The sequence below is a fragment of the Diospyros lotus genome, chromosome 3 (genome assembly GCF_014633365.1).
Source record: "Diospyros lotus cultivar Yz01 chromosome 3, ASM1463336v1, whole genome shotgun sequence".
In the NCBI taxonomy this organism is placed as follows: Eukaryota; Viridiplantae; Streptophyta; class Magnoliopsida; order Ericales; family Ebenaceae; genus Diospyros; species Diospyros lotus.
In genome coordinates this window covers 32547774-32564695 of record NC_068340.1, presented here as the reverse complement: position 1 = coordinate 32564695, position 16922 = coordinate 32547774, and the positions used below count along the sequence as shown (strand labels likewise).

Here is a 16922-nt window from a genome sequence, read left to right as displayed (position 1 = left end):
CTATAATTTTATTAGATTTTTTTTTATAATTTTCGTATGGGTTATATTAATCCATATGGTTAAATATCAAGAAATATAATTTATTTTTAATATTCAAATAATTTTATTAATTGATAATATTTTGAACTATTTGATTAATTAATAAATTTATTTAAATGATAAAAATAAGACAAAATATACACATTATTTAAAAATAAGATATATTTATTAGTATTTTATTATTACTTTAAAAAAATAATAGTTACCATTATCCTTTGTCATATTTATATCACATTAATTGCATCGCCATAATTATAAAAACTGGGTTAGGAGCTCTATCAATTTCCTATCGTACACAACGATATCATCTCATCTGCATGTTAGATCGGTATCAAGCAGGCATCCACCATTGACTTTAACTTTGACATTAAACAATTCCCCAATAATCACATTAATTAATAAAAAAATAATTAAGTATGATTTTTGTCAATGAATTTCTTTAGGATATTCATTTCAAATATTTTTATTAATTAATAAAATATTTGAAAAATATTAAAAATAAATACATCATAAGACTACTACTAGTCAGTAAAACCCAATAAACACTCATAAATATAATAATTGTAATAAAATAATTAAAGCTAGGAATAGTTGCCAAGAAGAAGTATTTTTATACTGACTTGAGTGTTATTACGATTATATGGAATAGTAATTGTGAATAAGTGGATTTTTAAATTTAGGTGAAATATCAAATTTTAATTGGTCTATTACCTATTAAAAGTTAAATATTAAATTTAACTAATAAAATATTAATATGAGAACTCAATAAATTTTTCAAATTTTATCCCACGATTAGGGGAGTTATATTTGTATATAGTTTTAATTACTATTATAAAATAATTATAAATCAAATAAAAATATTTTGCAGGATGAATAAATATTAAAATTGGGGCTGTAATTAAATATTAATTTCCATTTGACAGTTCTGAAAGGCGTTACGCTTCAACAGTTCAGCAACAGTTCGGCATAAAACCCGAAAGAGATTATACAGCCTGAAAGGGAGAGAAACTTTTTGAGAGAGAGAGAGAGAGAGATCTAACAAGAATGGGGTGAGAGGAAAGGCAGAGCAGCTGGAGGTTTCTGGCAGCTGCAAAATCAAATCTCGTCCAAGTTCTGATTTGTTCTGGTGAGTTCCTGCTTTTCCAATCGTCAGTGTTACACGTTCTTCCTCTCTAATCTGGCTTTATTCACGGCTATCTCTGTGTTTCTCATCGATTTTCCGGTTCCTAGTTCGAACAGTTTTGATCTTATGAGTTTTGTAATTTTTCTTGCCTTTTCTTTTACTTCTTGTTGTCTACTCTTTTAAAATGATCATTCGATCGTTTGCTGAAAACTGGAAACCTTTGAAAATAATCTGATCCTCTGACAGCAGAGCAGATGGATTTCTCAGCTGTGAGCGATTTTAGTAGAATATGATTATCTTACTCCAAAGCTATCTGTGAAGTCAACAGTTGTTTTATACACGATTTCTCGCCTTGGTTCTTGTCCTTGTATAGCAACTCTGATCTTTTAATCCAGATTTTGAGAATCTGATCTCTATTTCGGTCTCTCAATTTTTTATTATTGTCCGGAAGTGAATTTTATTGACTTTTATTATTTTTTTTTACTAGGTACAAGGAGTTAGAACCCGAAAATCCAATTCCTGTATTAGATTGAATTGAGTTCTATTCCTTCCCCCCCGGGGCCGAAATAAACTCGTCTATATCTGCTTTGAATCGACGCCGGCTGTTTATTCCTCCATAAATCGAGCATTTGCAAGGCTTCAGAAGTTTAAGTCATGGCAACCCTCTCACACGCAGAATCTAGGCGAATGTACTCTTGGTGGTGGGATAGCCACATAAGCCCCAAAAATTCAAAATGGCTTCAGGAAAATCTTACAGGTACAGCTATCCCACAATTCAGTTTATTTCTGGTCGACTGGTTGACATGTGAACTGATTCAGGTTTCATACTTTCTGCATTTCTAGTCGACTGGTTGACATAATTCAAGTGAATGGTTGTTGTGATTAACAAAGTTGTGGTGAATTTTCTACCCTGAATATCAATTTGCCCAATGTGAGAGTTAAATTTGTCTGGTTCATGACATATATCTCGAGATGCACCAATTTTTAGTTTCTATGGGTGGTTGACAGGCTGTTTTTCACCTAGGTGTATTTTGGGGTAATAGTCATAATATTGTAATGTTATGCACTGTTTAATTCTTTTTTTTTTTGTTCTTTTTACACGTCCTTTTATGCCAGTTCCTGTTTGCTGTGAATTATGGATGTGTGATCCATATAAAAGGTTCTTTTGGATTTTGTGTTGTCCTCATTTCGCCATTACTATCTATGTCATACAGATATGGATGCCAAAGTCAAAGCAATGATCAAACTTATTGAAGAGGATGCTGATTCCTTTGCAAGGAGGGCAGAGATGTACTATAAGAAACGTCCGGAGCTTATGAAATTGGTTGAAGAATTCTATCGAGCATATCGTGCATTGGCTGAAAGGTATGATCATGCAACCGGTGTGCTTAGGCAGGCCCACCAGACTATGTCACAAGCTTTTCCCAATCAAGTCCCCTTCGCCCTGACTGATGAATCACCAGCAAGTTCTGCTTCTGAAATGGATCCCCGTACACCTGAGGTATCAGTTCCTAGTCGGGCGTTCTTTGACTCTGACGATCTAGAAAGTGATTCTTCAGGTCCTACTCCAACTCATTCTCATGCTGTAAAGAGGAATGGGGCTTATACTGAAGAGTTAGATCATGTAACAAATAAAAAGGGTTTGAAACAATTCAACGATTTGTTTGGTTCTGGAGAGAGCGCAAAACTGACAGAAGTTAGGGTGAGAAAAGGCCTAAATTTTCATGATGCAGCAGAAAAAGGGCAAACCAAGGAGAATCATATTATTACCCGGGATCATGCCTTCTCTGAGTCTGAAGTGGTGCAAAAGTTTGAGAAAGAAATTCAAACATTAAAGGAATCCCTAGCCAAATTAGAAGCTGAAAAGGAGGCTGGCCATGTTCAGTACCAACAGACTCTAGAGAGGTTGTCTATGCTGGAGTTGGAATTTTCTCGCGCACGAGAGGATTCCAGAGAGCTTCATGAACGAGCAAAAGAAGGTGATAGGGAAGTTCAAACTTTGCGGGGAGCTCTCGCTGAATTAGAAGCTGAAAATGAAGCTAGCCTTACCCAGTACCAGCAATGTTTGGAAAGGATAGCTAATTTAGAAAACATTATCTCTCATGCCAAAGAGGAGGTTGGGGAACTCAACAATCGAGCCCAGAAAGCTGAAACTGGAGTTCAAGCCTTAAACCAAGAGCTTGCTACTGTGAAATTAGAAAAAATTTCTGCTCTTGATCAATACAAACAATCTTCGGAGATGCTTTCAGCAATGGAGAACAAGTTACTGCTTGCTGAAGAGGATGCTAGAAAGCTTGCAGTCCGAGCTGAGAAAGTTGAAAGGGAAGTTGAAAGTCTAAAGCAAGATCTTGCAAAATTGACTGAAGAGAAGGAAACTGCTGCTCTTCAGTACCAGGAATGCTTGAAGACTATTTCAAGCCTAGAGCATAAACTCTCTTCCGCCCAAGAAGAGGCTGAAAGGCTTAGTGGGGAACTAGATAATGGAGTTGCAAAGTTGAAAGGTGCTGAAGAACGATGTATTCTTTTGGAAAGATCAAATCAATCTCTTCACTCAGAATTAGAATCTTTGATGCTAAAGATTGGTGCTCAAAGTGAAGAGCTTACAGAGAAGCAACAGGAGTTGGGGAGACTATGGACTTCCCTACAAGAAGAGCAAATGAGATATATGGAGGCTGAAACAGCTTTCCAAACTTTGCAGCACCTGCATGCTCAGACCCAGGAAGAACTCAGATCTCTGGCTTTGGAGCTGCAAAACAGGGCCCAACTATTTAGGGATGTTGAAAATCATAATCAGAGTTTACAGGATGAAGTCCTGAAGGTTACGGAGGAAAACAAGAACCTGAAGGAGCTTAACTTATCTTCGACCTTGTCAATAAAAGATATGCAAAGTGAGATATTTAGCTTAAGGGAAGCTAGAGGGAAACTTGAGGAGGAAGTTGAATTCCGAGTTGACCAGAGGAATGCTTTGCAGCAAGAAATTTACTGTCTGAAAGAGGAGCTGAATGAACTGAACTTAAAACACAAGGGCATTTTGGACCAAGTTGAGGCAACGGGCTTTAACCCAGAGTGCTTTGAATCATCAGTAAAAGAATTGCAGGATGATAATTTGAATCTAAAGCAAAATTGTGACACAGAAAAAAGTGAGAAAGTAGCTCTTTTGGAGAAGTTGGAAATCATGCAACAGCTTCTCGAGAAAAACGCCCTTTTGGAGAAGTCCATTTCAGATATGAGCGCAGAGTTAGAAGGGGGCAAAGGGAAGATGAATGCACTGGAAGAGACCTTCAAAGCACTCCTGGATGAGAAACGTTTGCTTGATGCGGAGAAGGACAATCTAATAACTCAGTTACGTGAGGCTGCTGAGAATTTGGAGAAACTCTCAGAGAAAAATAACTTCTTGGAGAATTCCATTTCTGATGCACATGATGAACTTGAAGGGTTGAAGGTAACATTGAAAATCTCAGAAGAATCGTGCCAGTTACTTGGAAATGAGAAATCTGATCTTATCCATGAGAAAGATGCATTAGTTTCTCAGCTGGAAATTATTCAAAAAAGCTTGGAAGAACTTGAGAAAAGATATAAAGAATTAGAGGAGAAGCACTCTGCTCTGGAGGAAGAGAAAGCGTCCGCTCTACATGAAGTAGAGGAACTACATGTTTCCTTGGATATGGAAAAGCAAAAACATGCCAGTTTTACACAAATGAGTGGGACACAGCTGGCTTGTATGGAAAACCAGATCCATCTCCTACAGGAAGAAGCTTGCCATAGAAGGAGAGAGTTTGAAGAAAAGGAAGATAAATGCACTAAGTATCAACTTGAAATTTTCATCCTGCAGGGATGTTTGCAAGATTTGGGAGAAAAGAGCCGCTCCTTGTTAAATCAGTTTCAGAGCCTCCTGGAGGCATCCAAATTGTCAGAACAACTGATTTATGAGTTAGAGCATGAAAATCTTGAGCAACAAGAGGAACTGAAATCATTGTCTGATGAGACCAGTGGATTTAGAAGGGGGTTGCACAAATTACTGAAAGGTTTTGACATAAATCTAGACCATAACTGTGAAGATAAGATTGGGCAAGACCAGACATATTTCAATCTGATGCTAAGCAAACTTGAAGGCATAAAAAGATCTCTTATTCAAGTTCAGGATGAAAATAAGGAGCTGGTAGTTGAGATGTCAGTTCTTGTCACAGTACTTGAGTATTTGAGATTAGAAGCAACGAAGGTCGGGATGGAGCGGAACATTCTTGAACAGCAATTTCAGATGAAGAATGAACAGTTTGCTGCGCTGCAGATTGAGGCAAAAAAACTTCTGGAGATGAATGAAGAACTGCAAATGAAAGTGAGGGAAAACAACCAAAAAGAGGAAGTACTAAAAAATGAGATAGAGAATCTTAGTGGGAAATTTTTGAATGTGCAAGAGGCTTTCCAAATTTTACAAAAAGAGAAAACACAGATGCTTGAAGAGAAAAGATCCATGACAGAGGATTTTGCAAACTTGGAGGAAAAAAACCGTACTCTTGAAGGGGAAAACTTCTTTAGTCTAGGTGAAATTTTATCTCTGAGTAACCTCTGTCTGATTTTTGGGAACATCATCAATGAGAAATCTTTGGAACTGAAAGAGCTCCATGGAGATCTAGGCAAACTTAATGGTGTTAATGGTGCTCTTGAGGACAAGTTAAAAATGATCCTGGGGAAATTGGAAGAGGTACAACTTGAAAATTTGCATCTAAAGGAAACTTTGAAGAATTCGGAGGATCAGTTGAAAACTGCTACTCTAGTCAATCATCAGTTGAATTATGAAATTTCACAAGGCAAGGATCTTTTGGGTCGTAAGGAAACTCAACTGTTCGAGGTGGAGTGCAAGCTTAATGCTGCAGAGAAGGAGAGATCAGAGTTGCAAAAAATAGTACAAGGTCAGAAGATGGAACTTGATGAGGTTAAGACAGTTAGGAATGACCAAGAAAGTCAGATTCTCAAACTATGTGGAGACAATGATCATCTGCATGCAGAGAATGGGTGCCTACATGAATCAAACCATAAAATTGAGGTAGAACTACATCAATTGCGTAAAGAACATGATGAAACTAAAAAGAGGGAGGAAACTTTGTTGCATCAGGTGCAAAAAGGAAACGGTGATATTGATATGTGGGAGAGCAAGGCAACAACTGTTTTTGGTGAACTGCAGATCTCCACTGTCTTTCAGACCTTGTTTGAGGAGAAGGTTCATGAGCTTTCTGAAGCTTGTAAAAGCCTTGAAGATGCAACTGCTTCCAAAGATACGGACATTCAACTGCTGAAGGAAAGAATTGATGCTTTGGAAGGTGAAAATGGAGGACTCAAATTCCAGTTGGCTGCATATGTCCCAGCCATCAATTCTTTAAAGGATTGTGTATTTTCCCTGGAGAGTCGGACATATTTGCACGGGAAGCTTCAAAAAAGCGACAATGAGGGAATGAAGGTAACTTTAACTTGCATGAATTTATATTAAAATAAATGTCGGATTTTGAGGCAAGTTGTTCTGAAATTAAATTGAGACCTTATTAAAATGTTACTATATATAAAATGTGTTGGAATTCTATGATGTAAAGTTTGTTGGATAATCAATCCCACAATCTATGGGATTAATTATAATCAATCTTAATTGTTACGATTAATTGATTGATATAATTAGGATTTATTCTTTTTTCCTTAGTTATAGGGATTTGATTGATTTCATTCTCTTATATATATTGTAATCATGTGGAAGAGAAATAAGATACCAAGTTTTCTCACAATTGTTCATGGTATTAGAGCAACCCTAGACGCCTCATTTTCTTCTCACAGCCGCCCTAGGTCAGTTTTTATCTATTGCTTTTTCCGACAACATTTTACACTGCTTATTTCGACAGTATTCATCAACTGTCCTAGTCTTTATTTCATTCTTGACAGCAACATTAGATTGCAAACATGTCAAACACCAACGAATCCTCAATTGAAACTCCAAAATCCTCCTCTTCAAATGTCGAAATTGTTATGTACAACTACAATGGGGTGACTTGTCAAACTACTCATCCGCACCCATCACTATCTACAAATTGAATGGGCGAAACTATATCCAATGGTCTCAATCCTTCATATTTCACGTCCGCAATAAGGAGAAAGAAGATTATCTTACTGGAAATATCATCAAACCAGATGAAAAAAAGCACTGATTATCGGATTTGAAAAAGAGATAATAGCTAGGTTATGTTCTAGCTAGTAAATTCCATGGAGCCATGCATAGGAGAAAATTTTCTCCTATATGAAACTGCTGTAGAGGTTTAGGAGGATGCAAAAGACACTTATTCACACAAAGACAACACCCTTGAACTAGTGACAATTGAGGGCGTGTTGCACGATCTCCAACAAGGTGATTTATCTGTGACCGAATATTATAACAAACTCCTTCATAACTGGCAGCAACTGGATGCTTTTGAAAAATATTCCTAGGAAACCACCACTGATCTCAAACTCTACAAGAAGATTATAGAGAATAAGAGGGTCTACAAATTTTGTTTAGGCCTAAATTCAAGTCTTGATGCAGTAAGAGGAAGGATATCTAGCACAAAACCACTGCCAAGCTTACGGTAGGCTTTCTTTGAGGTCCGAAGGGAAAAGAGTAGATGCTAGTTGATGCTAGGGATAGAAAAATTAACTGGTGGTGAATCATCAGCCTTGCTTGTTCGAATCCAGCAATAGCCACAAAAAGGGGGAAGGCCATGGTGTGAACATTGTTGCCGCCCTGGTCATACAAAAGAAATCTGCTGGCAACTCTATGGAAAACTTGCTGATTGGAAGCCAAAGACAACATCACAAAAGGAAAGTTAAGGCAACATGGCTGGCAGTTCAGAGCAACTTGCAAACTTTAGCAAATAGAACTTGATGGACTGAGAAGGCTGCTACAAGCACAACAAAACCTACTAGTTGTTGGATCAGGTTCCATAGCTCAAAAAGGTAATTTTCTTAAGGCTTTAACTATGAAAGAAGACCACTATAAGCCCTGGATTGTCGACTTCGGTGCTTCTAATCACATGACTGGAGATAGGCGAGTTTTCAACACATATTCTCCTTGTAATGAAGCTCTCACAGTCAGAATTGCATATGGTTCTTTGGCAAAAGTTGAAGGAACTAGTTCAATTGTGCTTTTCAGGGACAACACTCAAATTTGTATTATATGCTCCTAATCTAGATTGCAGCCTACTCTCCATAAATAAAATCATCTAAGAACTTAACTGTATAGCTAATTTTTCTCCTCATGTATGTGAATTTCAGGATTTGACTTCGGGGAGGATGATTGGCAAAGCTAGGAGCCATGTTGTGCTCCATCATCTTAAGGTTCAACTAGATTCTGTGAGACAATCTCATTTAGGAGGGAGTGAACCTATTTCTTATCAAACTAATTATTGTGTGTATGTTAGTGAGTTGAAAAATAAGACTGAGAGGCTGGTCATGATGTGGCATTACAGATTAGGCCATCCAAGTTTTCTATACTTATCCAAACTTTTCCCAAGTTTATTCAAAAATAAAAGTGCTATTTCTTTTCAATGTGAAATTTGTCAATTTGCAAAACACTCTCGCAGTTCATACCCAATTCATCCATACAAATCACCAAAACTTATTTTTATGATCCGCAGGGATGTTTGAGGCTCATCTCAAGTTCCAAATATCATAGGAGTTTGGTGGTTTATCTCTTTCATAGATGATCACACACTACTCACATAGATTTTTTTCATAAAAAATAAATAAGAAATTCCTCAAATATTTAAGAATTTCAAAACAATGATCAAAAATCAATTTCAAACTTCCTATCACAGAAAAAGGGGAAAACCAAAAGAATCAAAGACTTTAGCAGGTTCACCATTATTGTCGGCAACTGAACCTCGAGGTAAAAATCCGTACATCTGACTTACAGACTATGGTGAAAAATTCTGTAGGTGCTAGTTTAAGTGATCATGATAATTTCGATGAGAACCTACCCATTCAACTCAAGAAAGAGGTGAGAGAATGTAAAAGTAGGCCATTGTACCCTATTGGCAATTATGTGAGTTATGAGGGTCTATCTTCATCTTACCAAGCATTCACCAGCAAAATCAATTCTATCTCCATCCCTAATTCAATCCAAGATGCCATGGCTATCCCAGAATGGAAGAAGGTAGTTAATGCTTTGGTGAAGAATGGTACTTGGGAAATTACTTATTTGCCTCATGGAAAGAACATGATCGGGTGCAAGTGGATCTTCATGGTAAAAACAAAGGCAGATGGTAGTATTGAGAGATACAAGGCTCAGTTGGTAGTTAAAGGGTTTACTCAAACCTATGGCATAGATTATGAGGAGACCTTTGCTCTAGTTGCAAAACTCAACACTATTCGGATACTCCTATCTCTTGCAACAAATCTAGATTGGCCCCTCCATCAACTAGATGTCAAGAATGCATTCTTGAATAGGAATTTAGAAGAGGAGGTCTATATGGACATTCCCTAGGGACTACAAAACTCATCAAACATGAACAAAGTGTGTCGACTAAAGAAGTCACTTTATGGTCTAAAACAATCACCTCGAGCTTGGTTTGAGAGATTTACCAATATTATGAAGAATAATGGGTATATATAGGGATAGTCTGATCACACAATGTTTGTAAAACATTCTTCAGATGGATTGATTTTCGTGTTAATTGCCTATGTTGATGATATAGTTCTAATAGGGGATTATGTTGAGGACTTTCCAAGAGTCAAAGAATTTTTGGCTAGAGAGTTTGAGATCAAAGATCTAGGGAGACTCACATACTTATTGGGAATGGAAGTGGCTAAGTCTAAGCAGAGCATTACAGTTTTTCACATAAAGTATGTACTAAATCTTCTTTAAAAAACAAGTATGCTTGAATGTAAACCTGTAGAGACGCCTATGGACTATACTACCAAACTTGGTTTAAATAAAGACAGTGTTCTTGTAGAGAAGGGAAGATATCAAAGACTTGTAGTGAAGTTGATTTATCTCTCACATACTAGGTCTGACATAGCATTCTTAGTAAATGTTGTTAGCCAGTTCATGAACAACCCTACTGAAGAACATATGACAACAATGTATAGAATCTTGAGATACTTGAAAATGACTCCAAGAAAGGGACTGTTATTCAGAAATAACTCAATTAGGAAAGTGGCATTGTATTCTAATACAAATGGGGTAGACTCAATCTTAGATAGACAATCAACTTCTAGATATTGTACCTATGGGGAAATCTGACAACATGGAGAAGTAAAAAGCAAGTTGTGGTAATTAGAAGTAGCGTAGAAGCAGAATTCCGAGCTATGACTCACGGTATTTGTGAAAGAATTTGGGTGAAGGAGTATTACCTGAGTTGAAGACATCTTCTGAGAGATCAATCCAGCTATTGTGTGATAGTCAATCTACCATTAGTATTGCCAAAAATTTAATTCATCACAACCGGGCAAAGCATGTGGAAATAGATCGACATTTCATCAAAGAAAAAATAGAAGTGAATATAATCAAACTTGTTTACATTCCTTCTCGATATCCTAACTAAAGCACTTCTAATGGCACATTTTGAAGATCTGTGTTACAAACTGTGTATGATAAATATTTACAATCCAACTTGGGAGGGAGTGTTGGAATTCTTTCATGTAAAGTTTGTTGCAAAATCAATCCCGCAATCTTGGATTGAATATCAATTATCCCACAATTTATGAATTAATTATAATCAACTTAATTGTTGGGATTGATTAATTGATTTAATTAGGATTCCTTCTTTTTTCGTTAGCTGTAGGGATTTGATTGATTTCTTTCTCCTATATATATTGTAATCATGTGGAAGAGAAATAAGATACCAAGTTTTCTCACAATTGTTGAAAATGAATACTAACTGCTAGCTGCTTTCAATTATCCGAATCATTCCCCACTATATAATCTACTGTCTTTTGCTTCTTTAATCAAATCAAAGTATATCCACCTTCTTTTCTTAGCCTCGGTCTTTGGCCTTGAATCTCCTTCAAGTTACCCTCACATTTTCTGAATAACACAAATCATCATTATGATAACAAATGCTAATCTTTGGTTGCATGGATTCTATCTCTCCAATTATCTTTTTCCACCAACACTAACTGAAAGTTGAAAAAAAAGGAAGAAATTTGGCGGTTTGTTCTGGAAGTTACTAAGTTCATATTTGACTAGGTAGGTTGTGAGATAAATAGTGTCTAGGGGCTACGCACATCAAAAGCTGTCAGTCAATAACTGATTAATCTCAGTTCCTTGCATGGTTGACACTACCTTCGACAAATACCATGATCTTTCTTCCCTGTTGCATGAACTTTTAGATGAGGAAGCTGCTTGGTATTCCCTGATTAGTTGGGTAGATATTTCTTTTAAACATGCATGTTGACTAAGGTAGTGCAGAAGTTCTCTAATATATCAGCAGTGGTACAAACAAGTTTTATAATTAGTTTTTTGCTGTTTCTTGTTTCCAGGATGCTGAATTGGTGAGTCATCGTCATCATGTTGAAAACCAAGAAGAAATGAGTCCAGATCTAAAGTTGCCAGATGAGTTTTCAGATTTACATGATTTGCAAACAAGGGTTAAAGGTGTTGAGGATGCAGTGATTGAAATGGAAAAGCTTTTGTCAAAGGAAAACCTCGATGCTAATACCAAGCTAGAGGCTGCAATGAGACAGATTGAAGAGTTAAAACTCAGAGGTGCCTCAAAAGAAGAGAATGCTAAGCCAACATCTGAGATCCACGAATTGGAGAATGGACTGACAAAAGACATTATGCTTGACCAGATATCTGAATGTTCATCCTATGGGATAGCCAGGAGAGACTGCATAGATGCTGATATGCTTGAATCATGGGATACTGCTGATGGGGACCGAAGCGTGGATCTTACGGTAGATAAGGGAAAGCAAATTGTCACTGCACCTGCTGAAAATGGTACCGAGAATCCTAAATTTGAGGCAGTGAAGAAACAGGAGAATAAATATCATAACTCAGAAATAATGGTTGAAAAAGAGTTGGGGGTGGACAAGCTAGAGATTTCCCGGACATTTTCTGAGTCCTCTCGAGAAGTGAACAAAAGCAAAATCTTGGAAAGGCTCAATTCTGAAGTCCAAAAATTGACAAACCTTCAAATTACAGTGCAGGATTTGAAGAGAAAAGTGGAGACCAGTGAGAAGAGCAATAGGAGTAAAGCTATTTTTGAAAGTGATACTGTGAAGGTGCAGCTCCAAGAAGCTGAGGAAGCCATCCTGAAGCTGTTTGATCTCAACAGTAGATTAACAAAAAGTGTTGGCAATGGCTACTATTCTGCTGACAGCAAACCTGCAACAGACTCGGAAGAGAACAGCAGCACAAAGAGGAGAATTTCGGAACAAGCACGAAGAGCTTCTGAAAGAATTGGGCGGTTGCAGTTGGAAGTTCAGAAGTTACAGTTTGTGTTGCTAAAACTCGACGAAGAAAATCAAAAAGAAAGCAAAGGAAAAGGTACAGTCACAGACACAAAAAGGAGAGTGCTGCTGCGTGACTATCTCTATGGCGGTGTAAGAGCTACCTATCGGAAAAAGAAATCAGCCTTTTGTGCTTGTGTGCAGCCTCCAACAAAGGGAGACTGAGTTGTAGTTGTAGATGCCAATATCAGTGTAGAGTTCGTGCCCCTGATACATCTTTCTTCTTCTCTGTCTATATAATTTTCCCTCTACAGATCTCTTTGTGTTCCCTTGGTTCGATTAGAGTATTTTCCGTCTTTCTTTGGTTTAAGGAAACTGTTTTCCATGTTATGAGCTATTCTTTGGCAACTTCCCTGCTTGTTCTTTTTCACGATACAAAGCTTGCTGGGTGTTAAAATCTATGCTGTGGCAGTTCGTAAACAAATCTACAAGGATATATATATATATATATATACATATGTATGTATGTATGTATGTATGTATGTCACCAAACATGCATTAACCACTTGTAATACCATGAGCTTCAGTCGAAAGTGTTAATACATGCAAGATTTTTCTCACTTATTTTGAATGTGAGATTGAGGTCTTGGCATTGAAGATAAAATAAGATCTCATTGTAGAGAATTCCACAAAAGATCAAATCGGGTGTTAAGCCTCTAGTACCTGTGTTCTTAAAGAAAGTTGACGGGAGATTTCAGTTTTTATGATATTTAACTACTCTCACAAAACCATACTTTTGAATGGAGAGATCTCTCAGGCCATTCTGCTTTCATTTCATGCATGAATCCCCCAAAAGAGTCACCAGAATTTATTGGCAAGATCTTGTTGAACAGAGAGCAAACCAAAAAAAAACTTACTGGAAACCAAAATTGATATACTTGGATTCATAAAATGTGACAAATATCACACCTGATGAAGGATGCTTCAAGTTAAAACGGAGCTGCATCATTACAACAAAAATTAGCTTTGGAGTTGGGCAGACATCAAGTAATTGGGCAGAACTTTCTGTTTAGTAAGCTGCAAGTGTTTAGCCAAGTTGTCCCTCATGGTTCTTCCCAGTGGATCAGTATGCTTACAGCACTGCTGAAGATAGCCCAAGTCATGATAGCCAGACAAAGCAACATCTGGCCGCAAATTATCTCCATTATCAACAATTATGTTGTGAAGTAAACAGCAGACCAAGATAATACTCGGCAATTTCTGTTTATCTGGCCTCCACATAACCTTATTAAGGATTCTCCAACTGCCCTTCAACTGAGAAAATGCTTTCACTGCAAGAGCCCTAGCAGCTTCATGTGCCATGTTGAAATCAGATGCTGCAGCTGAGATTTCATCACTTTCATAAGGTGTTATCAGCCATGGAAGAAGAGAGTAACCAGCTCCACCCACAATAAATTCTCTGATCCTTGCTCCTTCAGCATTTGTTCTTGCATCTCCATTCAAGCGATGACCACCATCACAGAGTTTGTAGAATCCCGAACACTTCAATAACCTATAAATTGGCATACCCCCAGGCCAACCTGTGACAATATCAAGAAATCTTAATTCATCATCGACAATCCCCTGTAAAAACATGCTGTAGTTATTCTCCTGGTCACACCAATCATCTGAAGTTTCAACTGCTGGAAGGGTCATGACAACGTGGGTTGCATCTATGGCTCCACAACAATTGGGCAATCCAAAAGATGCCTCAAATTTTGCCTTGATTTCCTCCATCCTATTTGAATCGGGCCACCTGAGGTGGTGCTTGGCACGTTCTTCCAGTGCTTCAATGAATCGCCAAGTTACCTGAGACACTGTGGACTGCCCAACTCCAAAAGAAGCTCCCACTGAAACTTGGGATTCTCCAGATGCCAACCTTCTCAAGGCAATTGCAACCTGTTTCTCAACACTAAGAAGCCTTCCCTCGATGTTTATGAGACCAGAAGGCGGTCTTGAAACAAGATCCTCTCTGACAAGCGAGCATATGTAATCAAATGTTTTCATTGATACCCGAAAGAAATATTTGAATCCTTCTTCCTCGTCAGAAGGTATTGTCGACCCTGCAAGTATGAGTTAACTCTAGTAAAAAAAAAAAAAAAAAATTATACATTCTGATTCTGTGCACAAATTAATGAAGCACTCAGGAGGAAAGGCATACCACACAAACTGAAATGGAGATTCAGGGAGAAATCAAAGTAGTACTTACTACGAGATGAAGACATGGAAAAAAGACAATCATGATTTTGGCCTGGCATCTACATACACCATACTCCCCCTGCGGTTCGATATTAATATAGGGATTATCTCTCATTTTTTAGAAAGTACAGCCAACACCCCTGAGGTCCCGCAGCGGGGCCGTTAGACAACTACTGTTCAAATTAAAGAAAGAAAAGAGGTATTTTGGGCAAGAATTTTTCTTATTTTGAATTTAAATACTAGAGGTAACATAGTTAAATCAGCCTTATTTCTTAATCTCCGTCTAACGGAGGGGAGGTCATTGTAATTTTCAAAAAATAAGGGTTGTCGTTCCAATTTAGTCAAATTTCAGGAGGATAACCTTGCAGGAAAAATAAAATGCAAACCGTCAGTTCTTCAGAAATAAGGGTATCTTGTAATCATAATAAGGAATCTGCATTAGGGTTTCTCAGCAGTAAAATCAGAGTGTTTCTTGATCTCAACTTCTACTGTGAAGCTTCTAAATCAAATTCACTGCCGTAATAGAAATTACGATTATTAGTTACGAATCTATGCTAAAACTAAAATTAGCACTTGCATTACCAGTATTTGCGCAAATCAAACTCACCAGAAAGAGAACCACTAAGAATCACACACTAGAACTGAAAATACCGGCATATATTCAGTTAAATTCCAACTGATTCTCAACCTTCTTATACCGTGAAAAAAATTAGTAAAAATACGGAAAGATTGAGAGAAAAGGAAGACCTGAGGTCGGAGAGTTGTTGTGCCGGAAACTGTCCCACCAATCGGAGTCGGTGGCTTTACAATCCGGCCGAACTACAGTTAGCTTTGTCCTCTTCTTTAACTTCTTCGATTCGCGCATCGATTTCTTTTTTTTCTTGATGAGAGGAGGCATAGTGTGGGCAATCCCACGATCGTCAGCTGTCTGTTCGGTGGACCAATTATACGAAGGACAAAGGAAGGAAAATGTTTTTGACACCGTAGAGAGGTTCTGAGAAAAATGGAGAGAAAATGCAAAGAAACTGAAGGAGGGACTGGGCTGGGCCTGTGGGCTATCAAGTCCAACTCCAGTTCTAAGTATCCGTTTGGGCTGCCCACAAAAAGAAAAATAATAAAAGTTGTTGTTGTCTTAGTATGATTAACTTTGGGACTGAGTATATTATTTATGTATATTTTAAATTATATAATATATATAAATAATAAAAATATTCATCGTATCTCACTGCATCTCATCATCTTTAGTTAGAGATATTTTAGACACTTTAACATCATTGTGTAGCTCAAGATATACACAATGATATACTAATAATATTTTTTTAAGTTAAATTAATAATTATTTAATTTGGTTTAGTTCAGTTTAATTTTTTTAATATGATGTGGCTTGTAAATTTTCAAAAATATGGTTCGTGATCAATGATTTGGGTTTTCAGTCTATCTTATGAAAATTAAAATCAATTCGTAAATTGTGATATTGCATAGGTGTTGCTTGAAAAATATATCATTTACCAAAAAGTGTTTCGAGAAAATTACACTGACACATATGAAACTTTACTAAATTACAGAGTGTCTCCCCACATTTTAAAAATTATATTAATCTCCCATTGATCAAATATTTCTTAAGAAATTTGTGTTATTCTGTAAACTTCAGGGTACCCTAGCTATGTGAAGTAAACCCAACTTGGATAACCTAACCTCATATAACATTTGTTTTCTTTTTTGTTGGGTATTTCATGTATTTATACCAAATCACAGGGGCCGGTGCCAAGCATAATTTATCTAAAATACTTCAATGGTAAGTTGCTCATATTTTTTTGTTTAAATATTTTGTATGGAATATACTAACCATATTTTGTATGGCTTAAAAAACCTGCAGTGAAAAGTAAAATTTTTAACTTAGCAAAAAAAAAAAGTAAAATATGTGCATTATGGTTTAAACGAAAACAAATCATAATTATATGATTTGATTTGATTACTAAAGATGGTTTGGTATGGAAGTATAAATATTTATACCAAACCCAATTAATTGTGCACTACTCGATCTACTTCAAATAATAATAACATTAATTAATCAAATTAAAAGAAAAGTTAAAAGCCAAAGAAGATATATCCTGGA

The 16922-nt window shown here is 36.8% G+C and overlaps 2 protein-coding genes across 3 annotated transcripts; one reads left to right on the top strand and one right to left on the bottom strand.

The window, feature by feature from the left end:
• Positions 1-1049: 1049 nt before the first annotated feature.
• Positions 1050-12958, top strand: LOC127798431 (protein NETWORKED 1D-like). The gene is made up of 4 exons (XM_052331990.1): positions 1050-1165; positions 1650-1919; positions 2377-6617; positions 11657-12958. The coding sequence occupies exons 2-4, from the start codon at positions 1817-1819 to the stop codon at positions 12791-12793; spliced, it is 5481 nt and encodes a 1826-aa protein (XP_052187950.1). The 5' UTR covers positions 1050-1165; positions 1650-1816; the 3' UTR covers positions 12794-12958.
• Positions 12959-13485: 527 nt separating this feature from the next.
• LOC127798433 (protein ANTAGONIST OF LIKE HETEROCHROMATIN PROTEIN 1) lies at positions 13486-15794 on the bottom strand. Of its 2 annotated transcripts, XM_052331993.1 has the most exons (3): positions 15554-15702; positions 14817-14885; positions 13486-14670 (listed from the first exon to the last, which is right to left on the bottom strand). In XM_052331993.1, the coding sequence occupies exons 2-3, from the start codon at positions 14863-14865 to the stop codon at positions 13589-13591; spliced, it is 1131 nt and encodes a 376-aa protein (XP_052187953.1). In that variant the 5' UTR covers positions 14866-14885; positions 15554-15702; the 3' UTR covers positions 13486-13588. The 2 variants fall into 2 exon arrangements, with proteins under 2 accessions (XP_052187953.1, XP_052187952.1); XM_052331992.1 differs by lacking the exon at positions 14817-14885 and having other exon boundaries at positions 15554-15794.
• Positions 15795-16922: the final 1128 nt, after the last annotated feature.